At 37.9% G+C, this 25,746-nt stretch overlaps 1 protein-coding gene across 2 annotated transcripts in view; it reads left to right on the plus strand.

Annotated features, from left to right (window-relative positions):
- The window catches only part of KIAA1958 (KIAA1958 ortholog), a 180,725-nt gene extending 155,472 nt beyond the window's left edge, over positions 1 to 25,253 (plus strand). For both annotated transcript variants that reach the window (XM_022579022.2, XM_022579021.2), the window contains 2 exons: positions 3,280 to 3,452; positions 14,903 to 25,253. In XM_022579022.2, the coding sequence (XP_022434730.1) occupies positions 3,280 to 3,452; positions 14,903 to 15,709 (980 nt within the window). In that variant the 3' untranslated portion in view covers positions 15,710 to 25,253. The remainder of the gene's footprint in view (positions 1 to 3,279; positions 3,453 to 14,902) is intronic.
- Positions 25,254 to 25,746: the final 493 nt, after the last annotated feature.

Raw genomic sequence — 25,746 nt, forward strand, 5'->3', positions numbered from 1 at the left:
AATTTTCTTTTTTTGGAGTATCTTTGTCTGGTTTTGGTATCAGGGTGATGGTGGCCTCGTAGAATGAGTTTGGGAGTGTTCCTTCCTCCACAATTTTTTAAAGAGTTTGAGATGGATGGGTGTTAGCTCTTTTCTAAATGTTTGATAAAATTCACCTGTGAAGCCATCTGGTCCTGGACTTTTGTTTGTTGGAAGATTTTTAATCACAGTTTCAATTTCATTACTTGTGATTGGTCTGTTCATATTTTCTATTTCTTCCTGGTTCAGTCTTGGAAAGCTGTACCTTTCTAAGAATTTGTCCATTTCTTCCAGGTTGTCCATTTAATTGGCATACAGTTGCTTGTAGTAGTCGCTTAGGATGCTTTGTATTTCTGCGGTGTCTGTTGTAACTTCTCCTTTTTCATTTCTAATTTTATTGATTTGAGTCCTCTCCCTCTTTTTCTTGAAGAGTCTGGCTAAAAGGTTTATCAATTTTGTTTATCTTCTCAAAGAACCAGCTTTTAGTTTTATTGATCCTTGCTATTGTTTTCTTTGTTTCTATTTCATTTATTTCTGCTCTGACCTTTAGGATTTCTTTCCTCCTGCTAACTTTGGGTTTTGTTTGTTCTTCTTTCTCTATTTCCTTTAGGTGTAAGATTAGATTGTTTATTTGAGATTTTTCTTGTTTCTTGAGGTAGGCTTGTATAGCTATAAACTTCCCTCTCAGGACTGCTTTTGCTGCATCCCATAGGTTTTGGATCATCGCATTTTCATTGTCGTTTGTCTCTAGGTATTTTTTGATTTCCTCTTTGATTTCTTTAGTGATCTCTTGGCTATTTAGTAATGTATTGTTTAACCTCCATGTGTTTGTGGTTTTTACATTTTCTTCCCTGTAATTCATTTCTAATCTCATAGTGTTGTGGTCAGAATAGATGCTTGATATGATTTCAGTTTTCTTAAATTTATTGTGGCTTGATTTGTGACCCAAGATGTGATCTATCCTGGAGAATGTTCCATGCGCACTTGAGAATAAAGTGTGATCTGCTGTTTCTGGATGGAATGTCCTATAAATATCAATTAAATCTATCTGGTCTATTGTGTCATTTAAAGCTTCTGTTTCCTTATTTATTTTCATTTTGGATGATCTGTCCATTGGTGTAAGTGAGGTGTTAAAGTCCCCCACTATTATTGTGTTAATGTCAATTTCCTCTTTTATAGCTGTTAGCAGTTGCCTTATGTATTGAGGTGCTCCTATGTTGGGTGCATATATATTTCTAATTGTTATATCTTCTTCTTGGATTGATCCCTTGATCATTATGTAGTGTCCTTCCTTGTCTCTTGTAACGTTCTTTATTTTAAAGTCTATTTTATCTGATATGAGTATTGCTACTCTAGCTTTCTTTTGATTTCCATTGGCATGGAATATCTTTTTCCATCCCCTCACTTTCAGTCTGTATGTGTCCCTAGGTCTGAAATGGGTCTCTTTTAAACAGCATATATATGGGTCTTGTTTTTGTATCCATTCAGCAAGCCTGTGTCTTTTGTTTGGAGCATTTAATCCATTCACATTTAAGGTAACTATCGATATGTATGTTCCTGTGACCATTTTCTTAATTGTTTTGGGTTTGTTTTTGTAGGTCCTTTTCTTGTCTTGTGCTTCCCACTTAGAGAAGTTCCTTTAGCATTTGTTGTAGAACTGGTTTAGTGGTGCTGAATTCTCATAGCTTTTGCTTGTCTGTAAAGCTTTTGATTTCTCCATCGAATCTGAATGAGATCCTTGCCGGGTAGAGTATTCTTGGTTGTAGGTTCTTCCCTTTCATCACTTTAAGTATATCATGCCACTCCCTTCTGGCTTGTAGAGTTTCTGCTGAGAAATCAGCTGTTAACCTTATGGGAGTTCCCTTGTATGTTATTTGTCATTTTTCCCTTGCTGCTTTCAATAATTTTTCTTTGTCTTTATTTTTTGCCAGTTTGATTACTATGTGTCTTGGCGTGTTTCTCCTTGGGTTTATCCTGTATGGGACTCGCTGCGCTTCCTGGACTTGGGTGGCTATTTTCTTTCCCATGTTACGGAAGTTTTCGACTATAATCTCTTCAAGTATTTTCTCGGGTCCTTTCTCTCTTTCTTCTCCTTCTGGGACCCCTATAATGCGAATATTGTTGCATTTAATGTTGTCCCAGAGGTCTCTTAGGCTGTCTTCATTTCTTTTCATTCTTTTTTCTTTATTCTGTTACACAGCAGTGAATTCCACCATTCTGTTTTCCAGGTCACTTATCCTTTCTTCTGCCTCAGTTACTCTGCTATTGACTCCTTCTAGTGTAGTTTTCATTTCAGTTATTGTATTGTTCATCTCTGTTTGTTTGTTCTTTAATCCTTCTAGGTCTTTGTTAAACATTTCTTGCATCTTCTCCATCTTTGCCTCCATTCTTTTTCCGAGGTCCTGGATCATCTTCACTATCATTATTCTGAATTCTTTTTCTGGAAGGTTGCCTATCTCCACTTCATTTAGTTGTTTTTCTGGGGTTTTATCTTGTTCCTTCGTCTGGTACATAGCCCTCTGCCTTTTCATCTTGTCTGTCTTTCTGTGAATGTGGTTTTTGATCCACAGGCTGCAGCGACAATTGCAATTTAAAATCTGTTTGCTCTCCTCTGAGACAATGTGAGCCTCTCTGGAGCATCCCCCTCTTTCCCTAATATTCTACTTGACCTTCCATTCTGACTCTAAGCTAGCTGATGGGTTGTGGAGTCAGGGTTGAAATCTCTCTCTCTTTATCAATTTGTGAAAAGAAATAAAGAAATATGCTAATACCATTTAATTCAGCATTGTCCAGGATGACAAATAAGATACTTGAGACTATATGTTGCAGAGAAGTAACAGCTCTTCATGTGCTAAGGAAAAGAGAAAGGATGTATAACTTGTCTTCCTTTCTTTCTATCCTTTTGTCGTTGTTGTTAGCATAAATGCTATTTTTTTACAGTGAAAATTTTAGATAGAACATTCTTTGTTTTTTTGCATTCATTTTTTCCCTTCTATTATTGTAATGCCTGCATTAGTATATCAGTTAATACATGTGGCAAAATTGTTGGGATTAAATGCATGGTTACTACATCGATTTCATGCTATAAACATTGTTCCCTACTGTATTTATTCTAATTTATGTATACTTGATAGAAATTTCATTTTTTAACGTGTTATATCTCTTAGGAGTTTTCTCCTGTTTAACATGATCCAAAGATACAATTCTGTGAAGGAGGGAATGGGAAATTATTTTAATGCCTTTTATTGTTTTTGTTTCTAGCCTATTCTACTAAGCTCAACAAATTTCCTGTATTTAATATGAATGATGACTTGAATGATCTGTGTACCAGTGCAGTAAGCCCAAATACAACCAAAGCAACACGGTATGCCCTGAATGTGTGGCGATATTGGTGTATGACCAATGGGCTCAAAGATCACACAGACATCACCAAGGTAAGAAACCCTTAAGTTTACTTCTCCTTTTGGTCAACTTGACTGAGCTTCCATGTGCCAGGCACTGTGCTAAGTATTGTGGGGAACACGGAACAGGTACTTTCTGCCTGAGGAAACTTTGAAAGACCATAAAATAGAAAGAAAAATTTCCACAGTACAAAACAGAATTTAAGACGTGTTCTCGGAATTTATAGATCAGAAATGCCAAAACTATTCAGATGGAGAAATTAATTTCAGTTTGTTGAGACTAGCAAAGGAATTGATATTTAAACTGTATTTTGAGGGAGAGGTAGGGTTTCCACAGAATTGAAGACAACGGTCTTCTAGGCTGAGTCACATAAGGAAGAGTAAAAATTAGAGGAATAGACCCACTTGCCTGCAGCAGAGGTTTCATATATGGGAGTAGTGGGCTATAAAACTGGATTTTGACAACCCTTAAATGGCAAGCTGAAATCTTGTGAATGTTGGGAAACCATTGAAGTTTTGTTTTGTTTTTGTGTTTGTTTGTAAGGAGAGATTTTATTTGAAGGATTATTGGAGGGGGGCAGCAGAGAAGGGACGTTATAATAAAAACACTCTGACCATAAGATCTGCAAATGTCTTAAGGGTTAGGTGAAAGGGAAACACTGAATTTTTTTGAACAAGAAGGAACATAAGAAACATAATATTATAGAGCAACTAATTGGAGGTGATGAGCAAAAATGTATTTAGTATTCTTGGTCCTCAATTTCCCCAGTTGTAAAATGAACCCTTAGAATCTCTTCCAGCTTGAAATGTTTGAGGGTTGTGAATAGAAGGGAAAATTCTTGGACATGTAGAGTCAGAACAGAAAGATGTATTTTGATTTGGATATGTTGAGTTTAGATAATAGAGATGTCTACCAGATGGATATGTCGAATAAGCATTTGGGAAGGTGGGACTTAAAACATGGGGGAAATGTTAAAGCTGGTAGTATAGATTCAAAGATATTGCAAATAGAGGTCATAACTGAAGTGCAAGGGCAGGTGACATCTCCAGGTTTGGGTGATGTGTTTAGGGCACCAACAAGAGATGAAATAGGAAATCCAGGTTTCTACTTCTGGCAGCATGGTGCCCTAGATACTGTGAGGGGCCTTTCTGCTGTACTTGCAGAAAGAAAGGGGGCCATGCACAGGATCAGAACAGGAGCAGTGTGAGCAGTAAGCACGTATGAAAGGCAGGGCTCTTCCTAAGGGCTTATGTTGATAACATCATTAAGGAGGGAAGAGGCAGGGAGCTAAACTGAAGAATCCTTGATTGAGGAGCAGACCCTGAAGGTGTCTAAAGAAGTTCTTGGTCAGTACCCTGGCTCCTTGCAGAGTCATATGCTAATAATCTTTGAAGGGAAACATCCAAAATATAGGTGCTCAGATTTTTCACAGATTAAGACCAACTAAATGTGTGCTCATTTTAAAAAAAAAAATCACTATCCACTTAAGGAAATAAATCACCATGAATGAGAATGAATAGAAACAACAAAGAACAGATTTAGACACCAGGGACTTTAGATAGTAGATTATAGGTTAAGGATGTATGAAATGTTTGTTGAAAGAATGAAAAGAATTATAAAAATGAAAAAGCAACAACATACTAATCAAAATGATCCAGCAGATTAGAAAATAAATTGAAATTTCCACTTGTGGCCATAAGGGAATAGAAGGGTCCAGAATTGCTCTCCTGCTGTAACAACTAGAAAACTGGGCATAATATATAATGAAATAACTCTTCCTAAAGAACAGGCAGCACAGGACTTGATCCCTAAGATGGCTGCTCGACCACCTCTCAGGCTTTCTGCCTGGAGACAATTTTTAAACTGCATTAAAGGGAGGGGAACCCAAACTGAGCCTGGCAATCTTGCTGAGTTGAGGGGAGACAGAAATCAGAGGTCAGGGCGGCTGAGGACATGAGAACAACTAGAAAGAAGTTATAGCATTCATTGAAAAGATAAGACAAATCCAGAATTTAATAATGTAAAATTCACCATTTCTAGCATACAATCAACAGTTACTATACATAGGAAGAAGTGGGAACATATAACCCATGCCCAGGAGAAAAATCAGTTAAGTCTTTCACTTCCAGCCAATTTGGAGGAGATTTACTCTCCTGCCAGAAACAACCAAAAAACAGACAAATGATATAACTAATGTTTTGCAAGGTATTATATAATACACAAAGAAGGGCAGTGATCTCTGAGAGATGGGAAACAAGGTGAGCCTTACATGTGCCCCAGCTTGCTGCCTTGAAACAGTCTACAGGGCTGTGGTGCAGGGAGGGAGCATGCAGGAAGAGCCCAGCAGATTTGCTGAGTTGAGGAAATGGAACTGAGTCCAGAGAGACCCAGGTGGCTAGAATTGTCATAACAGAATATTCGAAAGTAGAGAGCTACACAGAAAGAGAACATGAGAGAACTGAAGCTATTCTGTCTCAAATATTCAGCTGAGTACTGATCAACATCTGCATGTGAGGAAACTACCCGAGGCTGGCCAAAAAAAAAAAAAAAAGACGCCTGAAAGAATCAGAGGTAATAGTACCTGGAGCTCACACAGAACTGGAAACAGTGCCTCTTCCCACCAGTCAGACTGGAAAAACCTCAGGATTCGTGGGGTAGAGACTTTAGAAAGGTCTTGCATCAAATGTGGAGAATAATTAGCCACAGACTGAGCTTTGCTCTAACCCTATCCAACAAATCTTAAAAGCAAGACCCAGCTACATGGAAAGGTGCTATATATCACTAATCATCAGGGAAATGCAAATCAAAACCGCAGGGAGCTATCACCTCACATCTCTTAGGATGACTGTTATCAAAAGACAAGAGTTAACTAGTGTTGGTAAGGATGTGGAGAAAAGGGGACTGTTGTGCACTACTGGTGCAAATGTAAAGTGGTGCAGCCACTATAGAAAAAGAGTATGGAGGTTCCTCAAAAAATTAAAAATAGAACTATCATGCGATCCTTTATCTAAAGGAAACGAAAACACTAATTCAAAAGGATATATACACCCCTGTGTTCATTGCAGCATTATTTACAATAGCCAAGACATAGAAGCAACCTAAGTATCCATAGATGGATGAATGGATAAAGAATATGTGGTGTATAGATACAATGGAATATTATTCAGCCATAAAAAGGAAGAAAATCTCGCTATTTGCAACAACATGGATGGACCTTGAGGGCATTATACTAAATGAAATAAGTCAGACAGAGAAAGACAATTACCATATGATCTCACTTATATGTGGAATCTAAAAACAAAGAACAAAAATCCTCCTAGCTACAAAGAACAGATTGGTGGTCACTAGAGGCTGGGAATGAGCAGTGTTGAAATGGGTGAAGGTGGTTAAAAGGCCTGGGGATGTAATGTGCAGCATGATGAGTATAGTTAATAACACGGTACTGTATATTTGAAGGTTGCTAAGAGAGTAGATCTTAAAAGCTCTCGTTACAAGAAAAAAAAATTTTAACTATGTGTGGTGATGGGTGTTGACTAGATTTATTGTGGTAATCATTTTGCAATGTATACAGATATCAAAATATTATGTTATACACCTGAAATTGATATAGTGTCATATGGTAATTATATCTCAATATTTTTTTAATTAAGAAAAAGCAAGACCCAAAAGGGTCAAACAGTTTTCAAGTAACTTAACTATGTCCCAGAACAAACCTTAAGAATATTTATAGGAATATAGGAATATCCAGAACCCAAGAAATAAAATTCACAATCTCTGGCAACTAAACAAAAATTTCCAGACATGCAAAGGAGCAAGAAAATATCAATATATCACTTAAAGAATGAATCAATCAACCAACCCAGAACTGACACAGATTTTAGAATTAGCAGACAAGGACATTAAACCATTATTATGACGAAAATAAACACGTGAAAAGATGCTCATTAGACCGCAGGGAAATGCAAGACAAAATCACATGAGATTCTACTTCACATTCAGTAGGAAGACTAGGATTAAAAAAAAGAAAAACAGATAATAACAAGCGTTGATGAGGATGTGGAGAAATTGGAACCCTCATACATTTCTGGTGGGAATGCAAAATGATGCAACTGCTTTGGAAAGTCTGGCAGTTCCCCAAAAGTTAAACATAGGGTTACTCTCACCCAGCAATTCCATTCATAGGCGTATACTCAAGAAAATTTAAGACATATATCTATACAAAAACCTGTACACAAATATTTGTTGTAGCATTATTCACCATAGCCAAAATGTACAAACAACCCAAATGTCCATCAGCAGATGAATGGATAAACAAAATGTGGTATATCCATACAATGGAATATTATTTGTCAATGGAAAGAAAAGAAGTACTGATACATGCTTACAGCATGGCTGAACCTTGAAAGTGTTATACTAAGTAAAATAAGTCAGACACAAAAGAGCAAATATGTATGATTCCATTTATGTAAGGTACCTAGAATAGGCAAGTTCGTAGAGACAGAAAGTATAATAGAGGTTACCAGGGGCTGGCAGGGGGAAGAAATGTAGTTATTGTATACTGAGTAGTTTCTGTTTGGAATGATGAAAAAGTTCTGGAAATGAGTAGTGATGATGGTTGCACGACATTGTGAATGTACTTAATGACACTGGATGGTACACTTATAAATGGTTAAGATAGTAAATTTTATATTATGTATATTTTACCACAATAAAAAAGCAAATAAATCTATTAAAATGTAACAATTTCACCTTTATTAATAATAATTTTAAAATTCATCTATTCTCATAGACCCTCATCACCATGTCTTCAGCCCCTAACCTTAACCTTTTCAAGGTCAGAGGATCTTGTCTTCCAGACTTTGTGAAGTCACTATGAAGACAGTTGTCCGTTACTGGGAAACTTTACATTTCCCTGCAGGAATCCATGAAAAGAGCCCCATTTCCCCATAACCTTCATGGCATAGGTAACATATACATCTCAGGTGGTGAAAATGTCTCCATTGTCCAGTTGGGTGTGCCTTATCATCACTTCTAGTTTCACCTGTGTTGTTTGGAGGAAAAATGGATGAGGAAGAAGATATATTTCAATCCTCTGACTCACATGGGCCACTTAAATATTTTTAATGATTAAATTCTTAAGAAAGAGGCCAGTCTCTTAGAGCATTAGCCAGTATTTTTGTTAAAAGAAGGAATTGTGGCATCAAGGACCATAGTCTTAATCTCATTTTTTGGTCTCAGTGCAAGGTATTTTTAGTCTAAGTGTGTCTTTAAAGGTAGATATAGCTAGCAGCAAACAAGCTAGGTTACAGCTGTTTATCATTATCTGGCAGCTGGTAAACCTCAAATTTAGTTATTTTTTCAAGGAGGAAAGCAAAGAGTCAAATCAGACTTCCAAATGTCATCTAAATTAGCAGAGTGTACCCGGCCAGTCTCACACTCTCATTACTCTGTGATCTGCTGTGTGTGTTCCACATGGTGTTTTTTTCTTCATAAGTGTGACCTAATCCTCACTGATACATCTCCCTCAAAGTTGCTGTCTCATTGATTTACGTATTCCTTAGCCTCACTCAGAAAATACAGCATCTTGAAGTTCAATACCTGTCTTTCTCAATAAAGTGAAATTTAGTAACTGCAAAAATGAAGTCATTTTTGTTGTCAGCAATGGTTACTTCAAGATTCATTTTTTTTTCCTATTAGAGTACTTGTAGTTCACAAGCATTTTCTCCACTTTCTTCATCCCCTAGTTAAGATTATCACAAAGGGGAGTTTGAGGCATTCCCCAAAGTAACTCTTGGTTTTACTTGTCTAATCCTTTCAATTTCCAAGGATTACTACATAGTTCCAGAACTTTGGGATTTGCCAAGCAAGTCAGTCTTCTTATACTGCTCTTTCCCACCTGGAGTCATCTGCCCCATGACAACCTCTTACTTCTCTTTGGTCATTTTCATATCAAGAAAGCCCAGTTTGGGGACTTCCCTGGTGGTCCAGTGGTTAAGACTCTGTGCTCCCAATGCAGGGGGCCCAGCTTCGATCCCTGGTCAGGGAACTAGATCCCACATGCATGCTGCAACTAAATATCCTGTGTGCTACAACTAAGACCCGGTGCAGCCAATTAAAAAAAAAAAAAAAAAAAAAAGCCCAAATTTTAATCCATGGTGAATTTGATGTTCAGAGTGGCTCATGAAGGAAAATACTTTCCTGCAATGTCTTCATAACAACTTAGGACCTCGAGGAATAATTATCAACCAAAACTCAGTCTGAGAAAACTAAGGAGGCAGGCAACATGGGCCAGAATGAACAGTTTCTTGTGTACAAAGAATATACATTTTGTGACTTGACGTTTCTTCAGGAATTGCTTTTGCTGTGATTTTTCTTTGAAACTTGTGGTATAATCAAGGGTTCTCCTTGATTCTTAGGGTTCTGCACCCTAAGTCAGCTTGGTTCTCCTGACTCCAGGGTTAATTCATTGCTTTAACCCATGTTTATCAGTTCATTGGGTATCTATGATACATTTCAGGCCTTCTGGTAGGGTCTTCAGCATGAAGAACCAGTCATGTATGAGATGTCATTCTTGCATTCAGGAAGCTTTCAGTCCACTTTGAGAGACAGACATATAAATAGATAAAAGGCTGTGCAATATGGAGAGGGTCATAATAAAATTTAAATTAAGTGCCTTGGGATCCCAGGTGAGAGAGTAACTTTGCTTAGGGAAGCTGGAGAAGCCTTTTATATAGACAGCAGAATTTGAGCTAGATCTGAAACAAGGAATAGAGAAGGTTAGAAGAAAAACGTTCTAGGCAGAGGAAATAGCATATGCAAAGACTTGGAAGCATGAAAGAGCCCTGTGGTTTCTACGAATGTCACAAAGTTCAGTGAAGCTGGAAAACAGAGTATAAAGAGAACAAAAGATTAAGCTAGAGAAATAGGGTGTGTATCAGTTATCTGTTGCTGCATAACAAACCACCCCAAAACTTAGTGGCTTAACAGGACATTCATTTTATTTGCTCATGATGATATGGGGTTTTCTCAGCTAGAAGTGGTTCTTCTACTGGTCTTACTTGGGATACTCATGTGGGTACAGTCATCTGTATATTAGATGGGAGGCAGCTTGTCTCTGAGTCACACGTTCCTGAGGTCTAACTGGGCTTCCTTACATGGCAACATCATGTACTACGACAATGGAGGCAAACCTGTAAGAACCTGTAAGATGAAAGCAGAACCCCTTGAAGCCTAGGTTTGGAATTCACACATTGTTATTTCTACCACATTCTATTGGCCAAATTAATTCATGGCCAGCCACGATTCCAAGGGTGGGAAAATAGATTCTACTTCCTGATGGGAGGAGCAGCAGAGTCACATTGCAAAGGGGTGTAAGAACAGGGAGGGGAGAGATGGTTGTGGCTGTCTTTGCAAACAATCTACCATAGGGTGGAGGCAGATTGTAAAGGCCTGCATACAAGGTAAACAGTTTGGAATTTATCTGAAGGGCAAAAGGAAGCTATCAGAGGTTAGTTGTTTTGTTTTGTTTTGTTTTGTTTTTAAACACTAAGGTAGTACGATTTTCTGCTCAGCATCCCTTATTTAAGGAACCATTCTTCTCCTACAATCCCCATGGTTATACTGCAGAAGCCATTATGTTAGTACAGTGGCCCACCTTTTGGTCGGTTGTTTGGATCAGGAGTGGGCCAATCAGAATCCTTCCTTCAGACTTTTTTTCTACTGAAAATGAGAGTTGGACTCTTGCCAGTACCTGAAGCTGTAAGATATAACCCTTGGGGAGTGCTAAGCGGCTACATAAAGAAAGCAGCTCTGTAGAGAGAAGCAGAGGTGAGAGGTGGAGCCCTGATGACCTTGAAATCCACTATTTCTGATATCCCTCTTTGCCAAGGCTTTTTCAAGTTTGGTCTCTCTCTTGCAACCACACAAGTCCCAGCTAATACAAAGAGAAGTTAACACCTGCAAGTAGGGAGTTGCAAGTGACAGCATAAAAATCTGAAACCAGATGAGTTTTGGGTGTCATGGTTATTGGGAAGTTATTTTAACTGGTTTTTACTGGTATGTAAGAAAACTATTGCTTTTTATATTTTGTATGCAGCTACCCTATTATTTCTGATGGCTTTTCGACTGAATCTCTTGGAGTTTCCTAGACCAACAATTAGATTATCAGAAAACAATTATGTTTCGTCTTTTTCCTTTCCTATATACATACATACGTGTGTGTGTGTGTGTGTGTGTGTAATTTCTTTTTCTTGTCTTACTTGGTTGGCCAGAATCTTCAGAGCATTGTTGTATAATAGCAATGATATTCATCATTCTCATCCTATTCCTGACTTCATAAAAAAGATTCTAATGTTTTCATCTTGGTGTAATTTTTTTAACATCTTTATTGGAGTATAATTGCTTTACAATGGTGTGTTAGTTTCTGCTTTATAACAAAGCGAATCAGCTATACATATACATATATCCCTATATCTCCTCCCTCTTGTGTTTCCCTCCCACCCTCCCTATCCCACCATTCTAGGTGGACACAAAGCACCGAGCTGATCTCCCTGTGCTATGCGGCTGCTTCCCACTAGCTATCTATTTTATATTTGGTAGTGTATATATGTCCATGCCACTCTCTCACTTTGTCCCAGCTTACCCTTCCCCTTCCCCATGTCCTCAAGTCCATTCTCTACATCTGCATCTTTATTCCCGTCCTGCCCCTAGGTTCTTCAGAACCTTTTTTTTTTTTTAGATTCCATATATATGTGTTAGCATATGGTATTTGTTTTTCTCTTTCTGACTTACTTTACTCTGTATGACAGACTCTAGGTCCATCCGCCTCACTATAAATAACTCAATTTCGTTTCTTTTTATGGCTGAGTAATATTCCATTGTATATATGTGCCACATCTTCTTTATCCATTCATCTGTTGATGGACACTTAGGTTGCTTCCATGTCCTGGCTATTGTAAATAGAGCTGCAATGAATATTTTGGTACATGACTCTTTTTGAATTATGGTTTTCTCAGGGTATATGCCCAGTAGTGGAATTGCTGGGTCATATGGTAGTTCTATTTTTAGTTTTTTAAGGAACCTCCATACTGTTCTCCATAGTGGCTGTATCAATTTACATTCCCACCAACAGTGCAAGAGGGTTCCCTTTTCTCCACACCCTCTCCAGCATTTATTGTTTGTAGATTTTTTGATGATGGTCATTCTGACTGGTGTGAGGTGATACCTCATTGTAGTTTTGATTCATCTTGAGTGTAAGTTTTATAGTTCATGTCTGTAAAATAATCTTCGTTATAGTAAGAGGATATTTTTTCTTCCAGTCTAAATTTAATTTGCCTTTTGAAAATTTGAAGTGGATAGCATATTCTTTCAAATAATTTTTCAGTAATTATCAACTTCATATTATTTCTCTTTAATATATAAATAAGTCAATTATATTGAAGTATTTATTACTATTGAATCATCCTTACACTCTGATAATCCCTACTGGTCTCAATGTAGATTGCTTTCCTGCAGTCCTGAATTTGATAATATAGGCAGCCCTCATTTTGCTGGTACCATGTTAACTGCTACTTGTGCATATCAGAGCCATGCCCTTGCTTGCATGGTTCTAACGTGTGTACATTTTGTTTTACATTGGTGCTGGGCAAAATGGAAATCACTAGTACTTTACTTAGGGGAGTTTACATTTATATTCATATACTTTTTTTTTAACATCTTTATTGGAGTATAATTGCTTTACGATGGTGTGTTAGTTTCTGCTTTATAACAAAGTGAATCAGTTATACATATACATATATCCCCATATCTCCTCCCTCTTGCGTCTTTGGTATAATATCTATCCTATTTGGATTAGAAAAAAAATGAAGAACGCTTATTTTTCCTGTGCTCCAAAACTGTTTACATACAAAAGAAAAGCTGAATCAACTCCATAACGCCATCTCTTTATGAGTGACATACATCTTTGACAGTCATTTCATTCTCTTCTCTTGTTTGGGGCTCTTGAGATCTCTTACCTCTTATTGAACCAACTTTAGTAATTTATATTTTGCTAGAAAATTGTTCAGGTTATTTATATTTTCAAATTAATATACATAAAGTTTATGATATTCTTTCATATTCTTTATTCATTTTCTGTAGTTATGGTCTTTCTCATTCCTAATATTGTTTATATGTATATTTCCTTTCCTCTTCTTTCTCTTTCTTTCTGCCATATTTGCTAGAAGTTTGTCAACTTTATAAGTCTTTTCAAAGATTACATACTTTCATTTTTTATCTATACCAATTTATATCTTTTCTAGTTCATTAATTTGTTTTATTTTTATTGATTCACTCTATTTTTGAATTTGATTTACTTTTTCTAGTCTTTTGTGTTGAATAGTGTTCGCTTATTTTTAATAAAGTTTCTAACAAAGGCATTTAAGACTGTGGTGTTATTGGAGTATATTTGGCAACACCTCATACATTTTGATATGTAATGTTTTCAGTTTGCCTCATTTTTAATCTATAATTCAGTTTTTATTTTCCTCTTTGACCCAAGGGCTATTAGAAGAATGAATGTTACCTGTACAGTTTCTACTTTTAAAACATCTCTTACTGAGACTATCTTTTGTCCTAGAATGTGTACTCAACCTAAACTGACTATGAGTAAGGTCTGGTTTTATCTTTATGGCTCCCTCTTGAAAGTAAAGCTTTCTTACCCACCAACCTTCCTCCTCCTGCCATGCCTAAGTAAGGAGTACTCTCTAATTGTCAGTATAATCATTAAGTCTTTCATATCTTTTGAACAAATATTAACATTGAAGCCCTATCGATGGTTAAGTCAGAAATATTTCCAGACTTATTCAGATAAATTCAAGTGAAGAATCAAGGGGCATTAACCTGCTGTGCAAAATGGACATGTGAGTCGTCTTTCCCTTCAGCACCAAGTACATGCAGAGATCAGGGAAATCAATGTCGGAATGATTCAGAGTTCGATAAGTTTAGTTCAGGAATTCTTCAGAGAGGATGGCTGAATTTTATTGAAAGGGAGGGAAGGAAATGATTTGCTAGAAAAGAGACGAAAGGGCTTTCCAGAGAGGAACAGCGAAAGTTACAAGGCCAATAATAAAAATAATTACATATATATATATATATATATATATACACACACATATATATATGTTGTGTGTATGTGTGTTACTATTTACAAACCCTTTCACATCCACTACTTTATTTAAGCATTACAATAATTCTTTGAGAAGGTACGATTATTATCTCCCGTCCTGTTTGCTTAGAACACTGAGGTTTAAAGGGACTAAGTGGAGCCCAGTGTGGAACCTTCCAGCGTGAAATTCACTGTTTTTTCCACTGTATCATGCTAAGAAGGCAGCCCTCTAGAGGGCTATCCAAAATACAGCCCCTAGTGAGGATCAGGAGAAGGAAGGAGGGGTCTGGCTACTTGGGTGTCCGCAAATGTGTAACCCCAGTGTTTGTCTCATTTGAGATCCCTGCAGTGAAGCTGAACGAGCTGCTCGAGAACTTTTATGTCACCGTTAAGAAGAGCGACGGCTCAGACTTCCTGGCCACGTCGCTGCACGCCATCCGCCGAGGCCTGGACCGCATCCTGAAGAATGCGGGCGTGGGCTTCTCCATCACCAGCAGCACCTTCAGCTCCTCCACCAAGAAGCTCAAGGAGAAGCTGTGGGTGTTGAGTAAGGCAGGGATGTCAGGTGCCCGTTCTCGCAACATCGTCTACTTCTCCCTCTCTGATGAGGAGGAGATGTGGCAGGCAGGGTGTCTGGGGGATGACAGCCCCATCACCCTTCTGTCCACCGTGGTCAAGTACAACAGCCAATACCTGAATATGCGGACGCTGCAGGAGCATGCTGATCTGATGTATGGTGACATCGAGCTGCTCAAAGACCCACAGAACCAGCCCTATTTTGCCCGGACAGACAGTGTCAAGCGGGAGAGTCGGAGTGGTTCCACTCGAGTGTGCCACGGGAAGATCTACCACGAGCATTCCAGGGGACACAAACAGTGCCCTTACTGCCTCCTCTACAAGTACATGTACATCCACCGACCACCCACCCAGATGGAGGCCAAGTCCCCTTTCTACCTTACCGCCAGGAAGGAGGCCACAGACATGGGCAGCGTGTGGTACGAGGAACAGAGGATGGGACTGAGGTCTCTTCGGGGAATTGTCCCGAACTTAGCCAAGAAGGTCAAGCTGGAAAACTGTGAGAACTTCACCTTCGTCTCATTTACTCAGGTCTCCAGGAGGCTTGGCTCCCACAGCTGCTGCCAGTGAGTCTCCCCTGGGTCCAGGCCACCACCCAACACACCCTGGCAGGCGGGCGCTCCACCCGCAGCCAAGGCCAGAGTTCTGAGGTGGCAGGGATGACCGTGATTTCATGGTCAGGCTGGTCCCTGTCAGTGGGACTTCCTATTTCTTTGACTGTGCGTTTGTTTTTTTAACTGAAAGTAGATGAATATTTAGGATGTTTTATCCAGATGTGTGTCACCTTTGTTAAATTATAGAGTCTAATGCACTGTATAAATTACTACGTACACAAGAGTGAGGAAGTTCATTTTATCTAGTGCCTTTTTAGCACAGATTTTCTCAAAAAAATAAAAGGGAGTGGGGAAGAAAACCGTTTAAGTAGTCATTAAAAAAAAATCCCAGTAGCCTAGTAGCTTTAGAATGTTATAAACACTTTGTGGAATTACACTCACAGTGAGGAACTAGGAAGGGAGAGGCAGACATGTTAACTATTTCCAGGAGAAAAATGGCACCTGGCACTCCTCCTTATGTTTTGTTGATGGATAACTTGGTCCTGCAGAGCAAGCAGCCTTGGTTGATGGAAGGTCGTGGAGCTACGCTCAGTCATGCTGGTAGGAAAGTGGGGACTGCTCTCAGCCCTGGGAGGACTTGACCTCTGCATCAGTGGAGACAGTTTTATGAGAAAAGATTAATGCACCAAACGGTGCTTGTGAGAACAAGGTTTCCAATGAACTAGATAGTTTGTACCATGAGGGAATTTCTAGTAGTAGAGAAAGTGTCTTGGAAAAGCGGTCTGCGATCAAAACGTGAAAAACCTCCTGAAGCAGAAGTGCCTACGTTTTCTTTCTCAGCGTCATGTGAAAGCTATTTTCGTTTGAACATTTTTTTCGAGGTTTTTTTTTTTTCTTCTGTTCCTTGTGTCATACAGTTGTTCCAGCATATAGCCCTGGACTGTAAAACAACTGAAAGTAATTTTCAGGCGTAACCAGGAAAATCCAACAGAGCAAGCTGCAAAGAAAACAAATTCCAAAACATGTTTATTAAAGAGTTTTGAAATATTTTTGTCAAAGTATGACTCTTTCAGCCACAAGAGATCTCATCATTTTAGGTTGGCACCAATGCTTGGGACACGAGGATGTAGGCAACCTACCAGGTAAGCAAACCCAGCAACAAGCACAGAGTTGAAAAATCAGACCATGATGATAGGTTATCAGTGCAGTTTGAAATCATTTCACTCAGGTGAGATTAAACCTGACCACTTGTCATTCAAACATTAACAGAATGTTATAATAACTGCTCTGAATAAGTGAAAAAGGAGCCCAAAGAGGACTAATTAATAATAATAATAATTTCTAGGGAATCTTTATTTTGTATTTGAGGAAAGACTGCTACAACTTCATACCATTTTGTTCCTGTGTATGTTTTCCAGTCCACAGTTGAAAGTCTAGTATACATTCATTTTGTAGGAGTCCTAAAATCAGCCCTATTTCTTTCTCAAAACATTATTTTAGTATTTATTTTAATTGTTTTAAAAAATCATTCACTGGTCATTGAAATATATAATACTTCCTTTACCAGAGAAGACTCAACCAATGCTGCCTTAAGGTTTAATGTTGTTCCCTTTTTAGTTCCTGCACATTTATTTCGTTTACTAGTTGATCTTTCCTGAACATAGATTAACTTTGGTATGTCTCCATCTGTATATAAATAACAGGTAATATTTAATAAGCAGCGTTATGACTGGATATTGCACAGTGTTCTGTTGTAGTTTCCTATAGGGATTTTAAGGTTTTGATTAAAAGAGACACAAAACACGAGGTACAGTTTCCTTTAGTGGGTGAACACCCAAAGGAAATCTTGTTTGAGGAAAGCACATGGTTGTTTTTCTTGTCAGTACTGCACTTAAACAGAAATATAACCTATGTGAACTACTGGGCAGGGCCTGCAGCTTAATTAATAAAACCTCCATTTTTATTTTAAATCGATTCAAGAAGAAATTGCCATTAGATATCACTGGGATCTTTTCAGATTTTAACATTTCCAAAAGTAGCAATAACTGATCCAGAGGCTGTAATCTTTCTGTTGATAGTGGCTTTTTATCAGCTGAATAACAATCTCTGCCTCAGGTTTGTCGCTTATCACCTATTTGATGGACTTTCAACCCTCAGAGTTCTGAAGTGAATGATTATAATCAAAGTCAGGAGGTAGAATCTCCAGTGATACCTGATGGAAGGAAATAATCGTATCTCAGCATCCTAAATGCCATTCATTGCATGCCTCCCGTGCCACCCACTGTATAGGTACTTTGTCTATTATATATTTGTGTGTAGATTTGTATGTGTGTATGTGCACACACACTTTAAGTTTATATGTGATAACACCTAGTAAACCTGCTAATATGGTGAAGCACCTATCCATCTATATGGCTGTGTCCATGCTCAGAGGATCTGAAGGGGGGCAGAGTAGCTAGTTCTTGTTGGGCTTCAGAGCTAAGGCAGTTGTTCTGTCTTTTCGGCCAGCCGTAAACCATACCCTCTGGGGACTGCAGGGTTTTCTACTCTTGGCCTAAGCCAGGAGAAAGGAGATTCCCAAGAGAAGAAAGAGGGAGGTTAAGAGTTTTTTCTCTACTTACCTTTAGTGTTTTTTGTATTCAAAAGCGGGAATGAATACCGGGAACTTGCACATTCACCGAGGCTCAAGTGGCCGTGGCTCTGCCTCAGGAATGGTGGTGCTGTAGGTGTTATGGGACGACCCAGGGAGTCCTTTGGGTGAGCTCTTGCCCCCAGCACCTTCTGTACCTGCTCTAAAGGAAGCCCCGCTCGCCTGGTACCTCCTCCCCAGAATTTAGCCAGTCTCCCCTTGGAAGTTTATTCCAGCAGAGATGATGGGGGCATCAGCTTGAAGGGTATGATTCAATGAAGTATAAAGGCTTTAGCACAGCACCAGGCACATAGTATTATTTATGCAATAAATCTTAGTTATTTTAGTTACAACCTTTGGTAAGAGTAATAATATTATTCACCTAATCTGCACTATACCACTTATTCCTTCCATTATGGAGGTTATCTCTCCTTTAAACTGTTAAACTTGAAGAGGAAAGCAAACCTGATAATGTGGTCACATTTATACCCATAAATTCTACCTCCAGCACCTCCAAGCCCTGATACCTCAGATATAAGCAAAAACAATTAAAGTATAGAGAAGCCCTGAGAGGCGTTAGGAGAAAGTTTTCCCATGGTTTAGTGTGTTTGCAAAGAGAAGTATTATGGGAAAACCTAACCAAAGCTGTGAAAGAGATGGTCTCCTCAGTCATGTGGCATTTCCCGGCTTTCCTTGGATTATACGCTGTATTAATCTGCCCTGACTGATAAATGTTTATAGACATGCGAAACTCTGTTACTTTGATTTTTATTTTAATTCAACCTCATTAAAAGCATCGCACTATACCCACCCTATCAGCATGTTCATAGACAGCTGTGGAGAAGATCTAGACAAAGTAATCCTCCTGTAGAAGCGGAAGCCTCTGGCTATAGAAGGAAGATTACCAGGCTGGCAGCGCCTTCTCTACTCACTTGGTAAATGCTGGTCTCACTTTCCTCAGCTGTGAAAGGAGATCATCGGAAAAGATCATCTCCAAAGTGAATAATGTTACATTTCGGCAGTTCCTCAAGGCCATGTAGTTAGGAAGTGGCAAAACTAGGAGGCAAAATTCCTAATTCCTCAAGATCATATACTGAATCTCCTAAGTGAGTGCTTCTCGCTATATTGGAACGCTTGCTTTAGGAATAACAATTTTCTTGAAATTTTAAGTTTGACAGCTCTTTAAATTACTTTGCTATCTCTATAGGCAGCAGAATGTTATTTTTCTCAGGTTAGGCTAACACTAACCACATTGTTACCATTTAAATAAACAAATATTTATGTTTAAATATTACTCTTATCAAACAAGCATCACTTTGTTGCTTTTGTTGAAATCTGGATTGCTAACAGTGGGTTCTTGAGCTAGTAACCAGTTAACTTTAGGCAGCAAGAAATGCAAACGATGAAGATCTCAAAGAAGAGTTACCTCATTTTCCCTCAGGCGCTCCAATTTAGTCTAAGTTAGGACCCATACATATTGAGAAACTGTTAACAAACAGCCCTGTACCGAAGAATGCATTAAAAGTTTCAAATTCACGTATATCTTTAAATGCTTTTACTTTTGGGGTGAATTTTTAATGCTCTGTTTTAGGAGAAAAACATTCAGTTGTTTAGGCAAAGTTCTTAGGTAAAAATCTTTGTTGTGTTTTTCCATATAAATTATCACCTAAGCAAAAACAGGAGTGAAGGGAGAGGTTGGTGATGACCTAAGGCTGAACTCCCTTTCTGAGAGAAGAGGAGGCTGTGGGGAATGAAAAACTAGCTTATCTCTGGAAGTTCCTATGTGTTCTGTATCCATGTATCCTGACATCATAGGATTTCCCAAAACTCCTTTGAGGGAGGCTGCCCATCCTTCTGGCAAAGTTTGCCTATTTTGATGATGATTTTGAGTACTTCTAGCTCTTTATAGCCCAAGAAATCCAGAGAGGTTCCCTGTGTTTTAATTGTTCATCAGAATCAGATTTTTATGCTCAATTAAAGTGCTTTATTGTTTATCTAATGCAGTTCATATGGAAATTAATAATTTCAGGAAATACTTATTAAGACCAAAAAGAAAAATCACTGGATTATATGTAGACGCATATTGCTTCCATTACTATTAAAAGCAATTAGATAGATCCCTCTCCCCCACTGAGAATGGGCTCCTAAATATTTTATGGTCAGAATAATTGATTTAATTAATTTACATTTAACTGTAGTTATTTTTACTGATTTGTTCAAATAAGTTTCTGGAAGATTCAGATTTGACTAACACTAACTGTGGTAAGTGCTTTCGCACAGCTTCCTCGTATTCTCATTTAATTCTCACAACAGCTCTGCAAGGTAGGTCTAATTATTCCCATTTTACTTACTGAGAAACCAAGGCTCAGAGAAGTTAAGTAAATTTCCCAAAGTCTCACAGAGCTAATAAGTTGGAGAACCTAAGTTTGAACCCAGGTCTTCTGACTCCAAATACAGTGCTCAATGCATTAAACTAAACTGCCTTCTTCAGGCCCAAAGAGGTCCATTTATCACAGAGCTTTTAAAAAATTAAACAGTTTCTATTTGTTTGGGAAATATTTCATTTCTCAAACCATACTGTGTCATACCTTATATGTACTCTCTTACTAATTCAATATATTGGTATAATTCAATAGTTCCTGGAAAGCCTGGTGGTTTTCTATGATAAGTATAACATTTTCTGCCTACTGAGAACCTTCTGTGTTTATCCAATAAATAACTCATATTATCTGTTGTCTACCTTAAAGGGCAGATGTTCATGCCAGTTTATTCTAATAAAAGTCAAGTCGTTTACAAACTGCACCTGTTTTGAATGGGTATCATTGCTTAAAATGTAAAGGACTTCCTAGCCTACATCACAATTACATGCTCAGGGTTTTTGCTTTCACTTTTTAATTTTGATGTCAGAGGATTTTTATAATCTTTAGGCTAAAGCAACCTCATAGCAAAATATACTTATTTAGTCATTTGTTTTCTATTCTTTCCTTTATCAGGGCATGGGGATTTTTTTGTTTTGAGGCTTAAAAAATAAAAGGTTATAGGTAACTCTGAGACAGCCTAATCAAAATCCCCCATTTTACCAATAAGAAAATCGAAGCCCAGAGATATTAAAGGGCCCATCCAAGGTCAGCAAGACAATAAGTAGTAGATTCAGGACTAGAAAATTAATCCAGAATCTGTCCTCCATACCATAGCTGGAAGATTTGGATTTAAAAAAATTAATTAATGGAGCTGTCTGGCAGAAGGCCCCATTGACTTCCTGCCTTCCAAGAAAAACACTCATATAGACCCAGAAGAAGGCCACCTCTCAATTCTAGAATCTAGAAGGAATCAATACAATTTACAAGGCATTTGGAAGTAAAGTGAGACAAAACCTTTCAGGCTGTAGCTCACTGTTTTCTTTCGCTTTGCTTCATGAAACAGGTTCTGTGAAATAGAAAATCTGAAAGATATTTAATACTTGTTCTCATTAACCATGTCAGTCTCCTTACTCAGAGCTCTGGTGCCAGAAAAATAACTGGCTTATCCTTTCTCTTAACCAGATGCCACACTATAAAGTGAAAAGCTTCTCTATCCCATCCTCTCTCCCATCTCCCCACCCACCTCCTCTTCATTCAGTCCAGCTCCAAGTTCTAGGGCTAAAATGTGAGCAGCAAGCAGAGAGGATCTGTTGGAGGCATAGTGCATTCTGAGAAAAACGCCCTTTAGGTGAGGACAAAAACAATAAATAAGCAAGTAGCAGAAAATGCAAATATTGTGATTTTTCATGTATGGTGTTGGATCAGAGATCCAGAAAACCAGACAATAGAAAGGAAAAGGATGCCACTTCAATAGAAAAGTGTTAAACTAGAAACTGGACATGGAAATATGTACACCTTCTTACCCTCAACCTGTGCATCCAAAAAAGGGATTTGACAAACACTCAAGTGGACAGATAGAAAAATGAAAGGCAAATACTGGGTTTGAGGAGAAAGGACCATTTAAGGATGAGTATAGAGAAAACAAATGAGGCATTAAAAAAAAAAAATGTGACTGAATGAAGGAAAATGAACAACTTCCAGAACAGTTGAAAGTAGTCTACTGCAAGAAACAAGAAAATTTTAGGATTCTCTTTGTCATAATTGAAGGAACAGAAGAATTGCTTCTATGCAGCAATAGTATGTTATCTTAAAATGGGAATGGATTAAGAGAAAAAGGCAACGGAATAAAATGAAAAAGAAGATAAACTAGAAAGAAGGATTTCAAGGAAGCTAAAAACACAATAGCAGATTAAAATCCACATTGGAAGTAGAAAAGAATAATACAGATGCTTATAAAAAACTCAGTGTGGGACTTCCCTGGCGGTCCAGTGGTTAAGACTCCGCGCTTCCACTTCAGGGGGCACCGGTTCGATCCCTGGTCAGGGAAGTAATCCCGCATGCTGCGGGATGTGGCCAAAAAAATATATATATATATATCAGTGTGAAGGACAAACGAGATTTTCTTCCTATCATTCTTTCAAAAGAAACACGAGATGAAAATAGGGGAAAGATAATGGATTTGGAAGACAGAACATTAGCTAACATTACTGACATTTGCTTTCCTGATGGAAGGAGTATATTAAGAAAAATATCATTAGACTATAAAAATGAAATCTTTCCTGAACAAAACGAAAATCTGTGTATTTAGATTGAAAGGTCTCACTGCATTCCAGGCCAAAAAAACAGGTGAAAGAGACTTGTACCTAATCACCTCCTGGCAAAATTTTAAACTACCAAGGATAAAGAATGAAAAATCCTGTAGGCATTCAGTCAGACAGTAATAAGTTGCCTATCAGAAAACAAAAGAACATTCTGGCTCCAGACTTCTACTCTATAGCACCAAGTGCCAGGAAACGATAGGGAATTCTGAGGGGAAAAGTTGTGACTTTGGTATTTGATACACATTTTATGTGTAAAGATATGGAAAATATTTTTAGTTATGACAAGCATTGAAATAAACCATCTATGTACTATTCTTAAAAAGATAAATTATACTGCAACCTACAAAGCTTGGTTAAATTTTGTTGTTGTTGAATATATCATAATTTCAAGGGACTGTGGGGTGTCAGATCATTACCCACTGGAAGAAAGATGTATGCTTTTAAATAGATAATATGGCGAGAAGACAAAAATCTCCCAAAATGCCCAAAGTCCTCACTTAAAATGGGCTGAACTAATACAAGAAAATGTACCTAAAAACAATTGCCACCTCACAGCATTGTGTTTCTTTATTTTTATTACTGAAGTGATGCATGATCATCATAGGAAAAATAGAAAATTCAGATACTTTTTTCTACAAATAAAATTTAAATTGCTGTTTTCCCCACTACCATTTAAAACACTATCCTGAAAGAGTCCCTTGCTTCCAAGTGAGAAAAGGCAAGGGGTCCCCACATTCGTCCTGGTGTCTGATAGCCTAGACCAGAGCTTGTGGAGGCCATCCTGTGTGCTTCTCCACTCTTCCCAAACTCGGAACTAACAACAGGTGCAAAATTAGAAAATTACAGAAGATAAAATCTGTGTTTTAACAAGAGATCAGGAGAAATGAAACTTGTTTTAGAATACAAATGCCAGAAAAGTTCAGTTTCAACAGCAGGCTGGGGGCAGTGAGGTGCTTTCCTTAGCTGTACTTGAAGTTTTATGGAACTGTGTTTAAATTCAGATAGTAAGGGAATAAAAGCAGTAAAAACAAACAAACAAAAACACAAAAAACCCACTAAATTACTTCCTTCCAGGGTCTACAGTTATCAGTGTTAGAACTAAAGCTGGGTTGCTTTCTTTTGGTTTTCATTTGCTTTCACTGAACAGACTTGAAAACACACAGGAACACTGAGTGTCATTGGCCTTGCTCAGTTCCTTCCTGGTCATATAAAGGTTTTGTCTGTGCCCCAAGTGGTCATGACAATTTAAACTGGAAATTAAAATTTCAGCAACACCAGCATGTTTACTTTAAATTTAGAAATGCAAAAGTGAATGGGTTGCTTTGCGTTTGCTTCGTTTTTTCCTTCTGAAGCATAGCAAACCTCTTGCAGATGGTAGGAGCCTCTTCTGGATAAGCTCCAATTATAACCTTTCCCAGGGTCTCCTCCTGCTTGGCTGTGACTAACAAAAGTCTGTTCACTTTAACTACTTAGACAAGAAACACGTTGCTTTTATTGAAATTTTTAATATTTTCTGTGTAGCCGTACGTTCCAAAAGATAGCAGTAAAACTGTGTTCTGGTGTTTTCAGTGTTCTGGATTTTTTTTTTAATGTAGAGGAGGCATCCATAATTTCTTAACACTGGAAACATCACTCTGAAGGACACAGGAAATGGTCAGTAACTTGAATTATTTTATTGTACCATTTTCAACTTTTTCTTTCTTCCTCCAGTGATGCCTGCACATGTACACACATGTATGTGCACGTGGGATCACCCGAGTGGGAAAGCACGTGTGGCATCAGTTTTCTGTCATAGAGCGTCAGGGTTTCTTGTTCATTTAGTCCAGCCCTCTAGTTGATAGTCCAGTAGTCTTAACAATTTGCAAGGTTCTGGGGTTTTTTTGTTTTGTTTTTTTTAAGTTGTTGGTGTGTTGTTTGGTTTGGTTTATGTACATGCAGCTTGCCTGTTTAACCCAGATTTTTGAAAATAAAGAAAATGTTAATGTATATTTTATGTCTGTTTTATTAAAATAACTGAGTAATTTTAACTTAATCAGCAGTATGTATGGTTTCTGAATTTTTTTATTTTAGCATCACATTCCTGGAAGTATGTTGTTGTCCTTTGTATTTTGCAAAACGTAGGGACATTTTGAGCAGTTCTGTGCCTGTATTCTCTGCCTCTGAGCTAATGCTTCTGGTGAAATCAGTTCTGACTGACTCTCCCTCTGGTTCTCTGATGTAGATTTCTTCACTTGGCAGGCTGAGGGCCCATTTGGAAAGCTCTCATGGTGACTGTATATTGACCATTGTATACATGCCTCTAATGTTTTTTTGCTCTTTAAATTAGTATTTATGGCTTTTGGAGAGTGCATTTAATCCTAAAGCCTTTTAAAGTTGAAATTTACTGTTCTATATATACAACAGCTAAAATCATTCCTAGGAAACAAGTTTCTGAAAAATACTTAAGAATGAGTGTAATGGTGGTAATGGTGAAAAGATGAGAGGTTTCATTCACAAATATTGACCCTAAGGCAAATTTAATCTCTTCTCATTGTTTTGCTTAGAGCAATGATTTTTAAAATCTTAGACTCCTGAACCAGTTAAAAAATGATGAGAGCTGTAGGTCATTTTCTCAAGAAGATGTGTATTTGCATGCAACATTACATACATAAACCCAAGTTTAAAAACTCCTGCACTAGATTTTTAAAGAATTAGTTGTCTTTTTGAGATCTATGCTAAAATATTTAAGAATCTTCTTCAAAAT

Source organism: Delphinapterus leucas, chromosome 6 (assembly GCF_059928025.1).
Source record: "Delphinapterus leucas isolate spDelLeu-1000000601 "Yukka" chromosome 6, BTC_Dleu_Yukka2, whole genome shotgun sequence".
Taxonomy (NCBI): domain Eukaryota; kingdom Metazoa; phylum Chordata; class Mammalia; order Artiodactyla; family Monodontidae; genus Delphinapterus; species Delphinapterus leucas.